The 22,146-nt window shown below is 48.3% G+C and overlaps 1 protein-coding gene across 2 annotated transcripts in view; it reads right to left on the reverse strand.

Annotated features, from left to right (window-relative positions):
• Positions 1–3,059: 3,059 nt before the first annotated feature.
• The window catches only part of CAMSAP1 (calmodulin regulated spectrin associated protein 1), an 82,536-nt gene continuing 63,449 nt past the window's right edge, over positions 3,060–22,146 (reverse strand). For both annotated transcript variants that reach the window (XM_063935857.1, XM_063935856.1), the window contains 10 exons: positions 19,903–20,071; positions 19,540–19,631; positions 19,052–19,136; positions 15,934–18,295; positions 7,176–7,312; positions 6,519–6,733; positions 6,213–6,315; positions 5,989–6,104; positions 5,179–5,297; positions 3,060–5,083 (listed from right to left, as the gene is read on the reverse strand). In XM_063935857.1, the coding sequence (XP_063791927.1) occupies positions 4,781–5,083; positions 5,179–5,297; positions 5,989–6,104; positions 6,213–6,315; positions 6,519–6,733; positions 7,176–7,312; positions 15,934–18,295; positions 19,052–19,136; positions 19,540–19,631; positions 19,903–20,071 (3,701 nt within the window). In that variant the 3' untranslated portion in view covers positions 3,060–4,780. The remainder of the gene's footprint in view (positions 5,084–5,178; positions 5,298–5,988; positions 6,105–6,212; positions 6,316–6,518; positions 6,734–7,175; positions 7,313–15,933; positions 18,296–19,051; positions 19,137–19,539; positions 19,632–19,902; positions 20,072–22,146) is intronic.

Raw genomic sequence — 22,146 nt, forward strand, 5'->3', positions numbered from 1 at the left:
TAATACGGTGCCTTCTTTTGCTGTGGGGTAGCCTGTGGCAAAAAATGTTGATTTCCCAGCCGTAGCTGTGGAAACGAGGTCTGAAAGACCATCCCCAAACAGTTCCACCCCCTTATAAGGCAAAACTTCCATGTGCCTTTTTGAATCGGCATCACCTGACCACTGCCGAGTCCATAACCCCCTTCTGGCGGCAATGGACATTGCGCTTATTTTTGATGCCAGCCGGCAAATATCTCTCTGTGCATCACGCATGTATAAGACAGCGTCTTTTATATGCTCAATCGTCAGCAAAATATTGTCCCTATCCAGGGTATCAATATTATCCGACAGGGAATCTGACCACGCAGCAGCAGCACTGCACATCCATGCTGATACAATCGCTGGTCGCAATATAATGCCCGTGTGTGTATATATAGCTTTTAGGGTAGCCTCCTGCTTTCTATCAGCAGGATCCTTTAGGGCGGCCGTATCCGGAGACGGTAGTGCCACCTGTTTTGATAAACGTGTAAGCGCTTTATCTACCCTAGGGGACGTTTCCCAACGTGACCTATCCTCTGGCGGCAAAGGGTACGCTGCCAATAACCGTTTAGAAATTATCAATTTCTTATTGGGGGAAGTCCAGGCTTCCTCACACACCTCATTTAATTCCTCAGATGCAGGAAAAACTACTGGTAGTTTTTTTCTCACCGAACATAATACCCTTTTTTGTGGTACCTGGGGTACTATCAGAAATGTGTAATACATTTTTCATTGCCTCAATCATGTAACGGGTGGACCTATTGGAGGGTACACTAGTCTCATCGTCGTCGACACTGGAGTCGGTATCCGTGTCGACATCTGTGTCTGCCATCTGAGGTAGCGGGCGTTTTAAAGCCCCTGATGACATTTGAGACGCTGGAACAGTCACAAGCTGAGTAGCCGGCTGTCCTATGTCGTCAAACCTTTTATGTAAGGAGCTGACACTGTCACGTAATTCCTTCCATAAGTCCATCCACACAGGTGTCAACCCCTCAGGGGGTGACAACACATTTACAGGCATTTGCTCTGCCTCCACATCATTTTCCTCATCATACATGTCGACACAGCGGGTACCGACACACAGCACACACACAGGGAATGCTCTGACAGAGGACAGGACCCCACAAAGCCCTTTGGGGAGACAGAGGGAGAGTATGCCAGCACACACCAGAGCGCTATATACCACAGGGATATCACCTATAAAGAGTGTTTTCCCTTATAGCTGCATATATATATTATACTGCGCCTAAATTTGTGCCCCCCCTCTCTTTTTTACCCTTTCTGTAGTGCAGGACTGCAGGGGGAGAGCCAGGGAGCGATCCTTCCAGCGGAGCTGTGAGGGAAAATGGCGCCAGTGTGCTGAGGGAGATGGCTCCGCTCCTTTTTCGGCGGGCTTTCTCCCGCTTTTTGTGTTATTCTGGCAGGGGTGATATACACCTATATAGCCTCTGGGGCTATATATGGTGTCAGTTTTGCCAGCCAAGGTGTTAATATTGCTGCTCAGGGCGCCCCCCCCCAGCGCCCTGCACCCATCAGTGACCGAAGTGTGTGGTGTGCATGAGGAGCAATGGCGCACAGCTGCAGTGCTGTGCGCTACCTTGGAGAAGACAGAAGTCTTCAGCCGCCGATTTTCCGGACCTTCTTGCTTCTGGCTCTGTAAGGGGGACGGCGGCGCGGCTCCGGGAACGGACGACGAGGTCGGATCCTGTGTGCGATCCCTCTGGAGCTAATGGTGTCCAGTAGCCTAAGAAGCCCAAGCTACCACCACTTAGGTAGGTTCGCTTCTTCTCCCCTTAGTCCCTCGCTGCAGTGAGCCTGTTGCCAGCAGGTCTCACTGTAAAATAAAAAACCTAAACTATACTTTCTTTCTAGGAGCTCAGGAGAGCCCCTAGTGTGCATCCAGCTCGGCCGGGCACAGAAATCTAACTGAGGCTTGGAGGAGGGTCATAGGGGGAGGAGCCAGTGCACACCAGATAGACCTAAATCTTTCTTTAGATGTGCCCAGTCTCCTGCGGAGCCGTCTATTCCCCATGGTCCTTACGGAGTCCCCAGCATCCACTAGGACGTCAGAGAAACACTCGGTCTCAATTACTGAATCGGTCAGACTTGCTGGACAAGGCCCTGCATCGCGCATTCTCCATAATCTCCCCAGATTTCCTAGGGTTTATCCTCATCACCCTTATGTGGGCGGGCATATACAAATTCAGTGTGGTGCAGAAGAAAACAAACCGCTCATTGTATAGCACCAATATCGGGACCTTCCACGGGGAGGGAAGCTGTTTTCGGGCACGTGGAGAAGTCCGGGGAGCGATAGTTACATGTAGGGAGGACAAAAAGGTTGGGCTGCACTCTGCTTGTTCCAGTATTTCTGTCAGACTGCTGGAGATCTTACACCTTAAATTATGATGGGACCCAGGAAGGTGGGAGGTAGGACATCAAATTTTACCGACTTCCGCTGCCCTACATGACCAGGGCCCTAGGTACCTGACGCAGCTTTTGATTCCATACTTCCCCACTCTCTTACTGCCACCTGTAGATGAAGAACTACTAGCAGTACTTAGAATCTCCTGCAAATTAATTTGGGGGTGGGGCTTTCCGCCATGCGGCTCCGACTCTAAGGAACTCGCTTCCCCGCACAGTGCGAGAGACCCCAACTATAGAACCCCACAAGCACAGACTCAAGACTGTCCTGTTACCTCGGCATTCCCTTAATTATTCCTTTAGTATCTCCATGCTCTCGGTATTTTATGAAAAGCTTTTCTGTACTTCATTGTTCCTGTACTGAATGGTGTTCAATTTTGAGTGCAATTGGAGAAAGAGCGCTATACAAATAAAATTATTATTATTATAATAATACCCCCACAGTGAAAGAAAAATACAAACCTTCACTCAAAAGACACAGACATAGAACAGATGTGACGGGTTAACCCACAAGATTACATTAATGGGAGTAAGAGAGAGAGAGAGAAAAAACACACAAATATGAAGACATACAATGTAGACAGAAATATATTAAAAAAAAAAAAAATGGAAAAACTAGATACATTATTTCATTTTATTTAATTTCAGTGCTTTCATAAAATAAATATGGAATTAAATATCCACAGTGAGGGGTGGGGAACACAAGGCATGGGAAAAGCATGATAACAAAATGTATTCTGCACTGTATACTTATAAAGCTTCCGGTTATATACATAAACATCAACAAGTATATACAGAACTGCAGCAATCGCTAGTCACGCGGAAGGAGGAGCCAGTCAGCGGAGCCAACCTGCTCTCTGCCCGGACAGTACAATATAATATAACCATTTAGCATCCTAGCAGGCCGCTTCAGCCGTTGGCTTGCAGCGCTTGTGGAACTACATGTCCCAGCACACCCTACCAGCCACAAGCCGCTGAAGCCTGCTTTATAGTAATAGTGTCTTTCCTCAGTACCAGCGTAATTCAAGTAATACAACCCAAAAACGTAATACTCTCAAAAAAATATATTAAATATTTCTGGTGTGAGCTTTAATTTAAAGTGTAACGTAACAATGGAATTCACATCATGTTTAGTGAAATTGTACAGAAAAAAAAGAGACTGTCCAAAGTGCATTAAATAAAAATAATGTAACGTAGCATTTAGTGTTTGCTCGGATGTAAAGACGCAACTCATCCTGATTGTAAGCATGAAAAACGATCAGTTTAAAATTTCAACGCAAAATTCCATTATTTGACCGAGAACCAGATTTCCTTCTGAAAGAGAGAAAGCAAAATAATTCCTTTCTGATTTACAATATAAGTAGTCATCCCCCCCTCCCCACAAAAAGCTAAGCTGATCAGCACACACTCTCTCTTCTACAGTGTGCTTCTTGTCGAGAACACGGCAACAAATAAGAATACATTAGAACATCATAAAACCATTAAAAAGGACAGATTTGTTTCTCTCTCTTCTTTTTAGTGCACCACCATACTGTACACAGGTCGGAGTACCGTGCTCAGACTGAAACGCGTCTAATTCTATACCGTAGTTTGCAGGGTGTCAATGTCAGATGAAATACTTCTGAAAGCCGTATACCACAGTACCGTTGGGGTGAATAAAAAAATAGGAAGATTAAATAAAAGTGGCGTTCAGGTCAATAGTCCTGGTTTTTAAGCAGTATATCCTTCTGATGTGCAGATTACCAGGCAGCCGTTTGTTGTAGTGAATGCGATCCCAAAGAATCAGTCAGACTTGTTCCGGGGACAATCCCCCCCCCCCCCCCCCAACAGCAGCTACAAGGCCAGCGGTAAATACAAGAGAATTGCGGTTGTCCTAAGAGTTCCTATAGGTTGTGTCCCCAATCCCTGGCTGCTGGGTGTTAGTTTGGGAGACTCGCGGGTTTATTACACATTTAGGAGCACTTCAAGTAAAAGGAAATCCACTTGGTAGAAGTTTGCAGCATGCAGCGTATCCCCTTCTGTAGGGGGATTGAAGTCAGATTTAATTTCACGGCAGACATCACTCATTCACTTTTGGGGGGAGATGGAGAAAACAGAAAAACAAAAGGAAAAAAATGAGCACTTCCACTGAGCAAACGGTTGTGGTGCGTGAGTAGTAGGGATCTACGACAGCTATCATTATTACTTCCTATTGTCCGTGTAAAACGCTCATTAAAATTCCCTTTGGACGAAGGAAAACAAAAAACAAAATTAAACATTCAAAGTGCTGCACTGTGTGTGTCCACGGGGGAAAAGGCGCGCTCTCTAACCCTGGCGGAATAATCGGTGGCATCGCCGAGCGTCACTTGCACATTGGGGTCTTCTTTGGCAATGCAGGTCGCTTGGCTTGCCACAAGTGGTTATGGATGGTCACGGCGTCAACGCTGACCGACATGGTTTTGGCAGGGATCACGGTAAACTGCTTCCGGTCTGAGCTGTACTTGTAAAGTTTGTCAATCATTTTCTTGGTGATGCTTTTAGGGCCGGTTCCGGTCAGTTTGATGATCTCTTCAGATTCCGGGTAATAGGAATAAAGTGCACGAAACTGGCAGCCGGCGTCCCGGAAGAGGATGATGTAATGGTTGGAGTCGCTCCTTTCTAGCTCCTGTAATTAATGACATAAGACAGGAGATATTATCGCCACTTAGCCGTCTCACACACATACAGATACATATCTGTACAATGATCCATTCCACTTACGTCCAAGGTAGAATTCTTCACCGATTCATTCACCTTCCCAGCGAGGCAGCAGTGGGATATAGCGTTGTGTATTATTGGTTTATTGGACTTGCTGCTGGGCTCCTTGTAAAGTTTGGGACCTGCAAGAAAGTCAGTGACAACACTGTAACACAGCGTGTGTACACACATGGCAGATCACCAACATCTCCTGTACTATACCAAGGGCTTACTGGTCTTGTTTCTTTCATATATTCCTATTTGAAATAAATATCTGTATTTTTTTTGTGGTTAGACAATTTTTTGAGGTCTCTAATGCCTACAGTAGAGAGCAACTATCCTGGCTTAGAAAAAAACCTCAGGGGTGCCCCCATTTGACGCAGGGAGGCACCGGCAGGCAGACTGATAAGCAGGGAGGCACAGGCAGGCAGACAGGGAGGCACAGGCAGACAAACAAGCAGGGAGGCACAGGCAGACAAACAAGCAGGGAGGCACAGGCAGACAAACAAGCAGGGAGGCACAGGCAGACAAACAAGCAGGGAGGGGCAGACAAACAAGCAGGGAGGCGCAGACAAACAAGCAGGGAGGCACAGACAGACAAACAAGCAGGGAGGCACAGACAGACAAACAAGCAGGGAGGCACAGACAGACAAACAAGCAGGGAGGCACAGACAGACAAACAAGCAGGTAGGCACAGGCAGACAAACAAGCTGGGAGGCACAGACAGACAAACAAGCAGGGAGGCAGACAGGGAGGCACAGAGAAGCAAGCAGACAAAACAAATCCCTACCACCAGCATTATATTTTTCTCCAGAAAGCGGAGGATGAACACACCTGAATATTCCGCCACGGATGCGATGGACGATGCAGTGGACGCATTCTCCCAATCTCGGTCGGCATTTCTGCTCTGGTGCCTGCTCGCCACAGACAACGTTTCCACTGAGTTGGCCCTGTCATAGTAGGAGGGTAACAGAAGTCACTTACACTGGCTCAGGGGACCAGAGACGCGCAGCCACCTCAGTATACAGCAACAGAGCGGAGAGAACAGAAGGCAGTACCTGTGTGAGGGTGTTCCTCCAGAATGGACGCTCTCAGCCTCCGTAGTTGCACCGGAGGCCAAAGACAGGCTTGAACCAGACTGTGCACTGCTCAGGTTATCAGCTGCAGGGAGGAGAGAGTAACCCGGATGTAAGACACACAGCGCCAATAACCTCTGCCAGTATACAATCATAATGGATAAGCAGAACAACAAGACATAATAAATCAATCTGAGAAATACCGATACAACAGATCTGCTGGCTAATAATGGAATATTACAATTCCCCATCTACAACATACTTGGAGCACGGGATATGAGAACATACGTGTAGAGGAGTATTTAGTGCCTGAGTCGCTGTACGATTCCTCTCGATGGACGGATTTTGGCCGAGATTTCTTGGGTTTGGGTTTGGGCTTGGGCCGCCCTACTCCCTGCTCTTCTAAGATCTCTTGTTGCTTCCTTCTGAGATATTCCTGTTTAATGAGCTCCCGTCTGGCCTTTTCCTCGTCCTTCCGTATCCGGTCCTCCTCGGCTTTCCGTCTAAACAAGAAACCGCGGACATAAGATGAACAGAAACCAGGATTGGGGCCTGTATATCAGCCAGATGAAGCAGATGGTCTGTGTCTCCACAGTGTAAATGTGACCTGTGCATTTCACACAACGCACCCACGGAGCCAGGGCCAGAACCCCGGCTGATGGAAGGTAGGAAGCTACCGGCAAGGTTCTTAATGAACATTACAGCAACTTAATAGAAGTAATCTGGGAGCAGCAAATCGCATGAATATCTAAATCAACCAATCGTGAGCCAAGGATAACACCACCTCCCGAACACCATACTGTACTGTGCTTGGAGCTGCTTAGGTAAATTATATATAATCAGGGAACTTTACAGCGAGTGGTTTATTTTTTTGCAAGCCGATAATGGCGCAGTCATATTATAGTCTTATAGATATAAGGTATATGGTTTAGACGCCGTAGTTACCGAGCTTCGTCTCTCTTCATTTCAACCTCGGCCTCCAGCTGCTGCTTCCGGAGTCGGGCTTCCTCCGCTTTCTTCTGTTGCTTCAGCAGGAAGGCGGCGCGTTTCTTAGCCAGCTCATCCTCCGCTTTCTGTTCATCCTGGAAGCGATTCAGCAGACAGCGGGGGAACAATTAGGAAAAAGGTTGCATAAAGAAGTTTTGCTCCACATTGAAAATAAAAAAATAAGATTTTAAACCTGCCTCTCCTAGTCCGTAGAGGATGCTGGGGACTCCGTAAGGACCGTGGGGGTATAGACGGGCTCCGTAGGAGACATGGGCACTTAAAGACCTTTAATGGGTGTGAACTGGCTCCTCCCTCTATGCCCCTCCTCCAGACTCCAGCTATAGGAACTGTGCCCAGAGGAGACGGACATTTCGAGGAAATGGATTTTGTTAATCAAGGGTGAGACACATAACAGCTCACACCACAAACACACCGTATAACATGGTATATAAGTAAACCAGTTAACAGTATGAACAACAGAAAACAGCAACAGCCTGATTTTAACAGTAACACAACCTGTGTGTAATCTTATCAATAACTATATACAAGTCTTGCAGAATGTTGTCCGCACTGGGACGGGCGCCCAGCATCCTCTACGGACTAGGAGAAAAAGATTTACCGGTAGGTTTAAAATCTTATTTTCTCTTAGTCCTAGAGGATGCTGGGGACTCCGTAAGGACCATGGGGTTTATACCAAAGCTCCAGACCGGGCGGGAGAGTGCGGATGACTCTGCAGCACCGATTGAGCAAACCTGAGGTCCTCATCAGCCAGGGTATCAAACTTATAGAATTTTGCAAAAGTGTTTGAACCCGACCAAGTAGCCGCTCGGCAAAGCTGTAACGCTGAGACACCACGGGCAGCCGCCCAAGAAGAACCCACCTTCCTAGTGGAATGGGCCTTTACCGATGTTGGTAACGGCAATCCAGTCGTAGAATGAGCCTGCTGAATCGTGTTACAGATCCAGCGTGCAATAGTCTGCTTGGAAGCAGGCGCGCCAATCTTGTTGGCCGCATACAGGACAAACAGTGCCTCTATTTTCCTAATACGAGCCGTTCTGGCTACATAGATTTTTAAAGCCCTGACCACATCAAGGGACTTGGAATCCTCCAAGACATCCGTAGCCACCGGCACCACAATAGGTTGGTTCATGTGAAACGACGAAACCACCTTGGGTAGAAATTGAGGACGAGTTCTCAATTCCGCTTTATCTACATGGAAACTCAGATAGGGGCTCTTGTGAGACAAAGCCGCCAATTCTGACACCCGCGTTGCCGAAGCCAAGGCCAATAACATGACCACTTTCCAAGTGAGAAAATTCAAGTCAACAGTTTGAAGAGGTTCAAACCAATGTGATTTAAGGAACTGTAACACCACGTTATGGTCCCACGGTGCCACTGGGGGCACAACAGGAGGTTGGATGTGCAGCACTCCCTTCACAAAAGTCTGGACTTCTGGAAGAGAAGCCAATTCCTTCTGAAAGAATATTGATAAGGCCGAAATCTGCACCTTAATGGAGCCTAACTTCAGGCCCATATCCACTCCTGTCTGCAGAAAATGGAGAAAACGACCCAGCTGGAAATCCTCCGTAGGAGCATTCTTGGATTCAAACCAAGACACATACTTCCTCCATATACGGTGATAGTGCTTCGCCGTTACCTCCTTCCTAGCTTTAAGTAGAGTAGGGATGACTTCCCCTGGAATACCTTTCCTAGCTAGGATCTGGTGTTCAACCGCCATGCCGTCAAACGTAATCGCGGTAAGTCCTGGAACACAAAGGGCCCCTGTTGAGAGGAAGAGGCCAAGGATCTTCCGTGAGCATTTCCTGAAGATCTGGATACCAGGCCCTTCGAGGCCAATCTGGAACAATGAGTATCTTCTGAACTTTTGTTCTGCTTATGATTCTCAATATTTTTTAAATGAGTGGAAACGGAGGGAACACATACACCGCCTGATACACTCATGGTGTTACCAGCGCGTCCACCGCTATCGCCTGAGGGTCCCTTGACCTCGAACAATACGTCCGAAGTTTCTTGTTGAGGCGTGACGCCATCATGTCTATTTGAGGGAGTCCCCAGCAACTTGTCACTTCTGCAAAGACCTCTTGATGAAGTCCCCACTAACCTGGATGGAGATCGTGTCTGCTGAGGAAGTCTGCTTCCTAGTTGTCCACTCCCGGAATGAATACTGCTGACAGGGCGCTCACGTGATTTTCCACCCAGCGAAGAATCCTGGTGGCCTCTACCATTGCTGCTCTGCTCCTTGTTCCGCACTGTTGGTTTACATGCGCCACGGCTGTGACGTTGTCCGACTGGATCAGAACCGGTAGGCTGCGAAGAAGGTGCTCCGCCTGCCTCAGGCCGTTGTATATGGCCCTTAATTCCAGCACATTTATGTGCAGACAAGCCTCCTGGCTTGACCATAGTCCCTGAAAGTTTATTCCGTGTGACCGCTCCCCATCCTCGGAGGCTCGCGTCCGTGGTCACAAGAACCCAATCCTGAATCCCGAACCTGCGACCCTCTAGAACAGTGATTTTCAACCTTTCTCGACTCGTGGCACGCCTAACAAGACTTTAAAATTCTCAAGGCACGCTATCAGTTACCCTTGGGGGGGGAAAACAACATATGTCCCCACAGATATCAAATACATTGGCCTCAACATTTATCAAACACACTGGCCGCCACAATAAATCCACACTGCCCCCCGCCACACACACACAGTAATTGCACACACGCTGCCCCCTCACAGCCCCCACAGTAATGGCACACACTGCCCCCTCCTCCTCTGTAATAGTATAGTACTCACAGACCACACTGTAATGTCAGCCCAAAGTCCTGTATATCTGAGCTGTAGTAGGATTATGATGAGCACGGCAGTGTAGGGCAGTCCGCTCCCTGCAGCATACACCAGCACCAAGCGCGGGCGGGAATGAGACATAGCATAAGTGACCTTTCAGCACGCCACCATAAGTCACAGACTGGGCAGCAGGAGAGCTGACTGTGCTGCCCGTGCACGACGGCAGGAGAAGGATCCATGTATCACTGGCGGGCGACGGTGGAGCACTGTCGGCGGGCAACGGAGCACTGTGCAGGGCATCTCTGGTGGCCGGTGAGCTGTGTGAGCGGCAGGCTGCGGCACACCTGACAACCGCTGGCGGCACACTAGTGTGCCGCGGCACAGCGGTTGAAAAATGCTGCTCTAGAAGGTGAGCCCCCTGGAGCCACCACAGCAGAGAGATCCTGGCCCTGGGGGACAGGCATATCAACCGATGCATTTGGAGATGGGACCCTGACCACTTGTTCAGTAGGTCCCACTGAAAAGCTCTTGCATAAAACCTGCCAAACGGAATGGCCTCGTAGGCCGCCACCATCTTTCCCAACACTCGAGTGCATTGATGAATCGATACTCTTTTTGGTTTTAGCAGATCCTTGACCATGTTCTGGAGTTCCTGAGCTTTTTCCACTGGGAGAAAAACCCTCTGTCTTTCTGTATCCAGAATCATGCCCAAGAACGACAGCCGAGTTGTGGGAACCAACTGCGACTTTTGCAAATTTAGAAGCCAGCCGTGTTGTTATAGCACCCTCAGAGAGAGCTCCACATTTTTCAGTAATTGTTCTCTTGATCTTGCTTTTATCAGGAGATCGTCCAAGTACGGGATAATTGTGACCCCCTGCTTGCGCAGGAGCACCATCATTTCTGCCATTACCTTGGTGAAAATCCTTGGGGCCGTGGAAAGCCCAAACGGCAACGTCTGAAATTGGTAATGACAATCCTGCACAGCGAATCTCAGGAATGCCTGATGAGGAGGGTATATGGGGACATGAAGGTATGCATCCCTTATGTCCATGGAACCCCCCCCCCCCCTCCCTGTCTAGACTGGAGATCACCGCTCGGAGAGATTCCATCTTGAATTTGAATCTCCTCAAATACAGGTTTAGGGCTTTTAGGTTTAGAATCGGTCTGACCGAGCCGTACGGCTTAGGGACCACGAATAGAGTTGAATAAAACCCCTTCCCCTGTTGTAACCAGGGAACCATGATAATCACTTGCTGTTGACACAGCTTTTGTATTGCCGCTGCAACTATTGTTCTCTCTGGGAGAGAAGCTGGTAAGGCAGATTTGAAAAATCGGTGTGGAGGCACATCTTCGAACTCCAGTTTGTACCCCTGGGTTAATTTCCTAGCACCCAAGGATCCAGGTCCGACTGAACTCAGACCTGGCTGAAGAGCCGAAGACGTGCCCCCACCGGTGCGGACTCCCGCAGGGGAGCCCCAGCGTCATGCGGTGGATTTGGCAGAAGCCGGAGAGGACTTTTGCTCCTGGGAACTAGCCGTAGCTGGTGTTCTTTTCCCTCTTCCTCTACCTCTGGCGAGGAAAGACGATCCACGCCCCTTTCTGAATTTATGAGACCGAAAGGACTGCATCTGTTACTGAGGTGTTTTCTTTTGCTGTGGGGGAACAAAAGGCAAAAAAGAAGACTTACCCGCGGTAGCTGTGGAAACCAGGTCCGCGAGGCCCTCTCCAAACAACACTTCACCTTTGTAAGGCAGAGCCTCCATAAGTCTCTTGGAGTCAGCATCACCAGTCCATTGACGGGTCCACAGCGATCTCCTAGCTGAAATTGCCATTGCATTGGCCCTTGATCCCAAGAGGCCAATATCCCTCGCAGCCTCCCTTAGGTATAACGCTGCGTCTTTTATGTGACCCAAAGTTAACAGAACAGTATCCCTGTCGAGGGTGTCCACGTCAGATGACAAGTTATCTGCCCAAGCTGCAATAGCGCTACTCACCCATGCCGACGCAACTGTCGGTCTGAGGAGGGCTCCCGTTGTCGCATAAATTGATTTTAAAGTGGTTTCCTGCTTGCGGTCCGCAGGATCCTTTAGTGTCGCCGTGTCCGGGGATGGTAGGGCCACTTTTTTGGATAACCGCGTCAAGGCTTTATCCACCGAGGGAGAGGATTCCCACCGTAACCTGTCCTGTGAGGGGAAAGGATACGCCATAATAATTCTCTTGGGAACCTGCAGCTTCTTGTCTGGAGTTTCCCAAGCCTTTTCAAATAGAGAGTTCAGTTCATGAGATGGGGGAAACGTTACCTCATGTTTCTTCTTTTTAAACATACAGACCCTTGTGTCAGGGACAGAAGGGTCCTCTGTGATATGTAATACATCCCTTATTGCTACAATCATGTACTGAATACTCTTGGCCACCCGTGGGTGTAATCTCGCCTCATCATAGTCGACACTGGAGTCGGAATCAGTGTCTGTATCAGTGTCTGCTATCTGGGTAAAGGGACGTTTCTGGGACCCTGATGGGTTCTGAGACACAGCAATATCCATGGATTGACTCCATGCTTGGTTCTAAGACTCAGCTTTGTCCAATCTTTTATGCAATAAAGCCACACTTGCATTCAAAACATTCCACGTCTACCTAGTCAGCAGTTAGCGGTGCCGACGCAGTCACTATCACATTTTGCTCCTCTTCCTCCCTCGAATAGCCTTCCGCCTCAGACATGTCAACATACACGTACTGACACCCCCACACACACTGAATTACAGGGGACAGATCCACAAGGAGGTCCTTTGGAGAGACAGAGAGGAAGTTTGCCAGCTCACACACAACGTCGCCACAGTCTGAAATATAACAAAACCCCAGACCTGTATAGCGCGTTTTATATATAATGTATATATATATATATATATATATATATATATCAAATCAGCACCAAATATTGTGCCACCCCCCCCCCCCCCCCCCTTGTTTTGCACCCTGTTACTTGTATATAACAGGGCAGGGTCCGGGAGGAGCATCTCTGCAGAAAAGCTGTGGAGAAAATGGCGCTGGCTAGAGCTGAGGGACTAAGCCCCGCCCCCTTGACGGCGGGCTTCGGTCCCACTAACATTTATACTGGCGGGGGTTTTAAATATCCTGTAATGCAGTGTATATAGCTTGCCAGTCGTTTTTATAAGGTAATCTTTGCTGGCCAGGGCGCCCCCCCTGCGCCCTGCACCCTTGCAGTGCCTCATGTGTGTGTGGGAGCAATGGCGTGCAGCGCGACCGCTGCGCGGTACCTTCCGAAGCTCTGATGTCTTATGCCGCCTGTGAAGTCTTCTTTCTTCCTATACTCACCCGGCTTCTATCTTCCGGCTCTGTGAGGAGGACGGCGGCGCGGCTCCGGGAACGAACAGCTAGATGACACCAGTGTTCAGACCCTCTGGAGCTAATGGTGTCCAGTAGCCTAAGAAGCAGAGCCTATCAGTCCAGGAAAATGGGTCTACTTCTCTCCCCTCAGTCCCACGAAGCAGGGAGTCTGTTGCCAGCAGTTCTCCCTGAACATAAAAAACCTAACAAAGTCTATTTTCTAGAGAAACTCAGTAGAGCTCCCCTAGTGTGTGACCAGTCTCCTCTGGGCACAGAATCTAGCTGAAGTCTGGAGGAGGGGCATAGAGGGAGGAGCCAGTTCACGCCCATTAAAGGTCTTAAAGTGCCCATGTCTCCTGCGGAGCCCGTCAATACCCCCATGGTCCTTACGGAGTCCCCAGCATCCTCTAGGACGTAAGAGAAATTACTGTTTGTGTAAATGGTTACTACATTAATACTAGCAAAGGCTGCTGTCGTAAGGGAGCCTCTGTCGTGTTTACATCACTGCCAAGTACTTATTACATTTCCCGAATCAGCAACGTCTCACTGACGCACTATTCTACCATTTTTTGGATATGCCCTTTGAGGAGAATGTGATGCAAACTAACTAAAAAAACAACAGCAGTAAAACACACATTATTAAGTTATTTCACGTATTTTTCTCTCTTTATGGGATATTCAATTTGCCCCGAAGAGACATCGAGAGTAGAAACCCCCGATGTCTCTTCGGCCGCTGCGGTCCAGCTATTTGATTAGCTCGGCCGGTAACAAGTGCATTTACACCCGTAAACACACAGGTCCCGGCAGCATGCCCAAGACAGGTACATCCCAGCCGTATGGATGGACATGGGACAGCTGAAAGTGGGTCAGTATAGCATTATATATACCCATTAGCGCAACTGCCAGCCAGATGACTGAGGGGGAACCCAAATATGCAAAAACAAACCCTTTAGGGAAGTGCTGCGTAATTATCTAACACTGTTTAGTGAAGTCCTGAAGGCCGCACACAAATTACTCTGTATGTACTAGAACTATGAATAGAAGTGCGTTTGTTGGGGTCACCTCACATCCAGACCTCATGAAGTGCGGGAAGTTACATATAGAGAATCTCCTCCTATCTGGCATTCCTGACAAACACCTCTCTCCTCTCCAATCTATCCTCAATGCTGCTGCCCGGCTCATCTTCCTCACCAAACGCACTACGTCCACCTCTCCTCTCTTACTAGACCTTCACTGGCTTCCCTTCCCCTTCAGAACCCATTTCAAGCTTCTCACACTCACTTACAAAGCCCTCACCCTCTCCTCTCCCATCTACATCTCTGACCTTATCTCCCTTTACACTCCCACCCGTCCTCTTCGCTCTGCTAATGCACGCCGACTCTCCTGCCTACGGATTACTTCCTCCCACTCCTACCTCCAAGATTTTTCACGCGCTGCACCACTTCTCTGGAATTCTCTACCTCTGCCCCTCAGACTCTCCACCTCTCTACAAAACTTCAGACGGGCTCTCAAGACCCACTTCTTCACCAAACCCAACCAGATCTCATCCTAACCCTCTGTTCTACGCTCTCTATGTACCCCATCTGTGTCACCCCTGTCTGTCTACCCCTCCCCTTTGGAATGTAAGCTCTCACGAGCAGGGCCCTCTTCCCTCATGTGCTTATACTTTTCTTACTTTAATAATCTTCAACTGCACCACATCCAGCAGTCTTCTGCCACCTGATACTTATTCCAGTGTCATCTGCTGATGTAACTATGTTTATTTACCCTGTACTTGTCCGATATTGTCGTCAACTGTAAGTTGCTATTTTCCTGTTTGATTATTTGTTTATGTACTCTGTAATTGGGCGCTGCGGAACCCTTGTGGCGCCATATAAATAAAGGATAATAATAATAATCACTGCGCAGGAGGGAAATAGGCTCACGGAACATTAGCACCAACTGTACTACCCGGTCTGTAAACAGCCAACGCCAATCTGGTGTAATGACCAAAAAGGGTCTCTGTGACGTGTAGTGGGATGCGTACGTATAAGATGATTCTGGGAGGGCACAGATCGCATGTAATAGGGGCGTTCCCAGGCGCTACGGATTATTAGTATACCTTCACGGCGCATTGCAAAGTACATGCTGTGTCGCATACAGGTTGTGAGTACAGAGAGGCACCGGACCAGACACAACTGGCTTGCCCACTGTAGCTTCAGGAAGTGGACAAGCGCTGCCAGGAAGAGAACTACACTTGTTACTCAGTGACTGAGGCTTTTCTAGGAGCCACGTAGTAATGTGTGTGTAGGTTTCTGAGGACCACATTGTGGGGACGCTGCACAGCTAGTCATCATCAGTGCCAAGGGCCTGGTCGGTTTCTGTATAGCTGCTGGACCAGACAGAACCATTCCTAGGGCAGATAAACCATAGTCATATGGTCACTTTAGATTAAGCCAGTTTTAAGAAGCAGTTGTCAGTCTGTAATATAAATGCAATTCTTTATCTCAAACAGATTAATGCAGTCTTAGTAGCGCATGAAGAACTACTGACAACGAATTACTTGCTGAGCTGAGTAATTAATAAGAGTTACTTGCCTTAAAGAAAAAGCCAAGACCAGACTTCTGATCTTCGCCTATAATGTCCGTAGATTTCTCCGCATGGTCAACTTCTTCATCGGGATCTTTCAGCTCAGACAGATCCACCTCAATAAGACTAGTTTTGCTCTTAAGCTGCTCATCCACTGGGACGTTTTCCTTCCCCGTCTCCGAGGACCCCACGCCAGCCGCACGCAAACTGTTCAACGCATCTCTGTGCATCTGCTCAGAAATAATATTGGCATCCTTAGAGGTGGACAGAACAAACGTCCTCTGGTTATTCTCCTCGTGCAGTCGGAAACCGCCTGCAGATTTATCCTGACCAAGGCCATCTCCTTGCTCTGCGCCGTTATCTACGACAAGATCTTCGGTGGGGACGGTAGGCGATTTCAGAGCATGAACCGTTTTTAAATGGGGTAAAGTTTCTATACTTTGGGCCGGTGTAATAATACGAGAGGTTTTATCTTTAGAGGATTTATGATCGAAAGTCCGCGACGATCGGGAGTTTCGGCCCTGACCGAATCGTTGGGTTTTGCGAGGCCCTGTTGCAACGCTTGTTGGGGACAAAGGTTCCACGAAATGAATGGGAGGCTTTAACTTATGGTCTTGTTGAGTGTTATTCTTAAGGGCTGGCACCGCAGAGGCTGGGGTCTTCATCAGCATCTCTTGCTGTTGGGAGATTTTCAGTATAGCCTGCTGTAAGGTGCTGATGGTTTCATTCAGCTTCTCAATGGACAGGTCACACTCGCTGGCATCTATCTCAGAGTCGATGTCCTCAGGACTACCATCGGCGATGACGCCGCAGACACCGCCTTCTTCTAAATCCAGCCCTTTTGGTTTCTGATCAAAAAAGTCTTGAAACTTAGGTTCTTTGGACACCTCGCTTGCCAGGTCCGATTTCTCAAGGTACTGCTCTGCCTTGAAGTTCATGGTGACGGGATCGCACGCCTCCGCGCTCTGCTTGGCATAGTCCTTGGGGCAATGTTCTGGCTTCAGTGGATGAGAAGTTCCTTCATGTTTGCCTTTCTTCACAACATTCAAGAAGGCCTCTTTCCCCAGCTTTAAGCGCTGCCGGGCAGACAGCGACTCCATCTTCTTCTTCTGCGCCTCGATGGCCCTCCTCTTCTCCTCTAGCTGCATGTGCAGTTGCACAAGTTCAGACGCCAGGACGTTCGTGTGGTCTTTGTTTTGCCTCCCGGGGCTCTGCTCTCTCCGCTGCTTCCAGGTGGTCAGGGGAGGGAGGCAGCACTCGGAGCCGTCCGGCGTGGTCTTCTGTGAACTGCTCGTACTAGACTTTGTTTCGTAGCTGTTCAGTCTCTGAAACTTCCTCTCGGCAAAGCTAGTCATCCGCACGTTTCCACTGGCCATAGAGACGCTGCTCACCTGGGAGATGGTACTCAGACAGGGGCTGGAGCGCCCACTTCCATCGTCTTTGTCATCATGCTCCTTCACTTTCATGTCTTCCTGCAGCTTGGCAGACTCTTCTTCCCCTATGTATTTACACAAAGGTCGGGAAGGCAGGTGTTCCGGTTCGCACTCTTCCAGATCTAGGTTATCAGAATCAGAATCGTTTCGTAATACTGTCCACGTGCTTTCCGGATCGGGGAGCGTGTCCACTATATAATGTAGCGGTATTTCTTCATCTGCACAATCCGCTTTAGAGTCATGGAGAAAAAAGCCGCCGCCTGGCTGCTCGGACGGGTCGATGCTGCTAGTTGCAAGGGGCCTGAACGTGCTACCGCCGGTTTCCGTGGCCTGTAGAGCATCTACTCTAGGACAGTCTGTGGCAGATAATTCTGTACTGCTAACAGGGGTGAAAGTTCTATTTAAATCATGCGTCGTGTGATTAGTGGTGACTTTCTTCCTAGGAAACGACTGGGTCCCCTCATTGTGACGTCTAGAAGCAAACCCTCTGGGCTTGCCGTCCCCATACTCGTCTCTCTTGTGAACAATTTGCTTTTCTTTTGCCGGTTTGAGAACAGCCGGCATTAGGGGCTCCAGGTAGAAACTCTCCGGCTTGCTCTCCACATCACCTTCTGGTGGTCTTCTTGGCGACCTTGCTGTGACCTGCTGACTGGAGGCCCGGGAGGAGATGCTCTGTAACTCCAGGTCTCCTTGGCTTGAGGTCTCATCTGATCTTATAAATGCAACAAGCTCTTCCTCATCATCGTCCATATCTACATTTCCCATCAGGTTCCTGACGGGCGCAGATGGCGTCGGTAGGTGGTGTTTCGGCGTTGCATTGATGATGTTGGAAGCTAGGCTGTCCTTACTGATTGACCTCGCAAGGCTGATGCTATCACCAGATGCTGCATCGATGTCATCTGAACAGTGGAGGGCAAACGGCGGCTGGGACAGGGGTCTGTATGGAAATGAGAAACAGACTGTGGTGACCATCAACGGCAAAAGAAACCTTTCTGCAAATACATTATATAGTAAAACAACAGACATAAGATGGATCATAGGCACAGCAACCACGAAAAGCTAATTGACTGTTCCTAATACAGGATTATGGGGTCTATGTACTAAGCCTTGGATGTAGGTAAAGTGGACGGAGATAATGTACCAGTCAACCAGCTCCTGTCATTTTTCAAACCCATGACATGGCAGTTATTAGCTGATTGGGTGGTACTTTATCTCCGTCCACTTTACCTCCATTCTGTACAGGTGCAGAGCATATCCAGTCCTCCCACCATCTGAGTTGTACACAAACCATTGTGTTAGAATATTGTGAATCAGGTCCTATGTGCCCACCTCAATGAGTCAACCCAGGTACTGAACTATTATGAGAGGTTTAATAAAGAAAGCAAAGGACTCTGGGACAGAAGGAAAAAGCCATAGTAATGCCATTATAGAAGGTAGGAGAAGCCCGGCAACTACGATACTAAACATGTAACGGTTTCTCAAGATAGAAAGTAAATGGCCCTTTAATTCATCTTTAGTCCAATCACTTGCTGAGAGTATAACTATTAAATCACTTTACTATTTCCGTATTTATCTCCTAAATGTGCTTCAGACTTTTCATGTGTCTTATAGCCTTTGCTGTGTGATACAGGGCTACACTACATTCCCAGCCCATTCGCCTAAGACAGTAATAAATATTGGAGAGGTTACCAACCTCGGCCGTTTCTCTGCCCAGGCCATCACAGACGATCGAGGAGAGGCGTCAGACCGCGTCAAGGAATTGGAACGATCTCGGTGATCTATAAGTGAATATGGGGACATAGTAACCCGGTGAGGCAGAAACAAAATGACAGGCTTTATATATCAGAATATGCACACATCATAAATGACCTGATGAAAGGATATATATGGGGACCATCAGTGGGTTCCTAAATAGTTATATCCGCACCGTAAGGTGCTATATAAAAACAGCAATCACTGTGACCAGTCAAGATTATTATGGGTTTAGGGTTTATTCAATATCATATTATGTGTCGTGTGTCACTTCCAAACGTAGCCAGACGCAGGTCTCCTGACACACTTATGTGATCAGATGTGCAGACCTTGCCGTGCAGCAAAGTAACCCTTTATTGGTATTGTTTACAAAAGAAGAATAAAATGAGTTTACAGATTCACCAGATTACTCATCAATGAGATACTTACTAGGGCTGTCTTCCGACTGAACCGTCTTCTGCTGCTTTTGTCTTAAGGGCAGTAGCGAATGGGACGGACCGAACGCTGCGCCTCCTTTCCCGCTAAACAGTGGTAAACACAACATGTAAATCTGAGACAAAGCTTAGTGACACAGGAAAGTACATTGTGGTGACATATTATTACTAGAAAAGTATTTTTATGAAATAAGCCCAATTTTCTGATTCATCGGTGGTCACACAAAGCAGGAAGGGGAATCGCCCTACATCGTATCCCAACATATAGCGGAACAAGAGGACCATAGCCAGACCCTACAGCTGCAACATATTCCTCTCGCAGCTTGTATTACACAAAACAGAAAAGAGGAACACTGACTTCTCTGCATCCTCAGGCTGTACGTAGCTTCTGCTGCTGGCTTCACATATAGTTTGAGCTGCCGAAGGGGAATCAGATGTGCTGGCTGGACTGGCCATGAAACTCCGCTTTGTCGCATTGGATATAGGAATCTGGGGTCTGCTGCTTTTATGCGGCAATACCGCTTTAGCTAAGGAAAGTAAATAAAAAAAAAATAAGATTTTACTCATCGGTAAATCTATTTCTCGTAGTCCGTAGAGGATGCTGGGGACTCCGTAAGGACCATGGAATAGACGGGCTCCGGAGGAGACATGGGCACTAAAAAGAACTTTAGATATGGGTGTGCACTGGCTCCTCCCTCTATGCCCCTCCTCCAGACCTCAGTTAGAGAATTGTGCCCAGAGGAGACAGACAGTATGAGGAAAGGATTTTGTTAATCCAAGGGCAAGATTCATACCAGCCACACCAATCACACCGTATAACATGGAATATACGAACCAGTCAACAGTATGAAACAAACAGCATCAGTCAAAGACTGATCAAAACTGTAACATAACCCTTATGTAAGCAATAACTATATACAAGTCATGCAGAATGTTGTCCGCACTGGGACGGGCGCCCAGCATCCTCTACGACTGGCCTGGCCAACCTGTGGCTCTCCAGCTGTTGTGAAACTACACATCCCAGCATGCCCTGCCAAAGTTTTAGCAGTCCCTAATAGCAAAAGTGTGGCAGGGCATGATGGGACTTGTAGTTTCACAACAGCTGGAGAGCCACAGGTTGGCCAGGCCTGCTCTACGGACTAGTAGAAAAAGATTTACCGGTAGGTTTAAAATCTTATTTTCGCTTACATCCTAGAGGATGCTGGGGACTCCGTAAGGACCATGGGGATTATACCAAAGCTCCAAAACGGGCGGGAGAGTGCGGATGACTCTACAGCACCGATTGAGCAAACATGAGGTCCTCATCAGCCAGGGTATCAAACTTGTAGAACTTTACAAAGGTGTTTGAACCCGACCAAGTCGCCGCTCAGCAAAGCTGTAATGCCGAGACGCCTCGGGCAGCCAACCAAGAAGAGCCCACCTTCCTAGTGGAATGGGCCTTTACCGAATTTGGTAACGGCAATCCCGCCGTAGAATGAGCCTGCTGAATCGTGTTACAGATCCAGCGAGCAATAGTTTGCTTAGAAGCAGGAGAGCCTTGTTGGCTGCATACAGGACAAACAGTGCCTCTGTTTTCCTAACCCGAGCCGTTCTGGCTACATAAATTTTCAATGCACTGACCACATCAAGTGACTCGGAATCCTCCAAGTCCCGCGTAGCCACAGGCACCACAATAGGTTGGTTCATATGAAAAGAAGAAACCACCTTAGGCAAAAATTGAGGACGAGTCCGCAACTCCGCTCTATCCACATGGAAAATCAGATAGGGGCTTTTGTGAGATAAAGCCGCCAACTCAGACACTCGCCTTGCCGATGACAAGGCCAACAACATGACCACTTTCCAAGTGAGATATTTCAATTCCACCGTTTGAAGAGGCTCAAACCAGTGAGACTTGAGGAACCGTAACACCACGTTAAGGTCCCATGGTGCCACTGGAGGCACAAAAGGAAGCTGAATATGCAGCACTCCCTTCACAAAAGTCTGAACTTCTGGGAGAGAAGCCAATTCCTTCTGAAAGAAAATGGATAGGGCCGAAATCTGAACCTTAATGGAGCCTAATTTTAGGCCCAAATTCACTCCAGTCTGTAGGAAGTGAAGGAAACGGCCCAGATGGAATTCTTCCGGAGGAGCATTCCTGGACTCACACCAAGACACATACTTCCTCCATATACGGTGATAATGCTTTGCTGTCACGTCCTTCCTAGCCTTTATCAGCGTAGGAATGACCTCATCCGGAATGCCCTTATCCGCTAGGATCCGGCGTTCAACTGCCATGCCGTCAAACGCAGCCGCGGTAAGTCCTGGAACAGACAGGGCCCCTGTTGCAACAGGTCCTCTCTGAGAGGAAGAGGCCACGGATCTTCTGTGAGCATTTCCTGCAGATGCGGATACCAGGCCCTTCGAGGCCAATCTGGAACAATGAGAATTGTCTGCACTCCTCTTCGTCTTATGATTCTCAATATCTTGGAGATGAAAGGAAGAGGAGGAAACACATAGACCGACTGGAACACCCACGGTGTCACCAGGGCGTCCACTGCTACCGCCTGAGGGTCCCTTGACCTGGCGCAATACCTCGGAAGTTTCTTGTTGAGGCGTGACGCCA

This window comes from Pseudophryne corroboree, chromosome 8, assembly GCF_028390025.1.
Source record: "Pseudophryne corroboree isolate aPseCor3 chromosome 8, aPseCor3.hap2, whole genome shotgun sequence".
In the NCBI taxonomy this organism is placed as follows: domain Eukaryota; kingdom Metazoa; phylum Chordata; class Amphibia; order Anura; family Myobatrachidae; genus Pseudophryne; species Pseudophryne corroboree.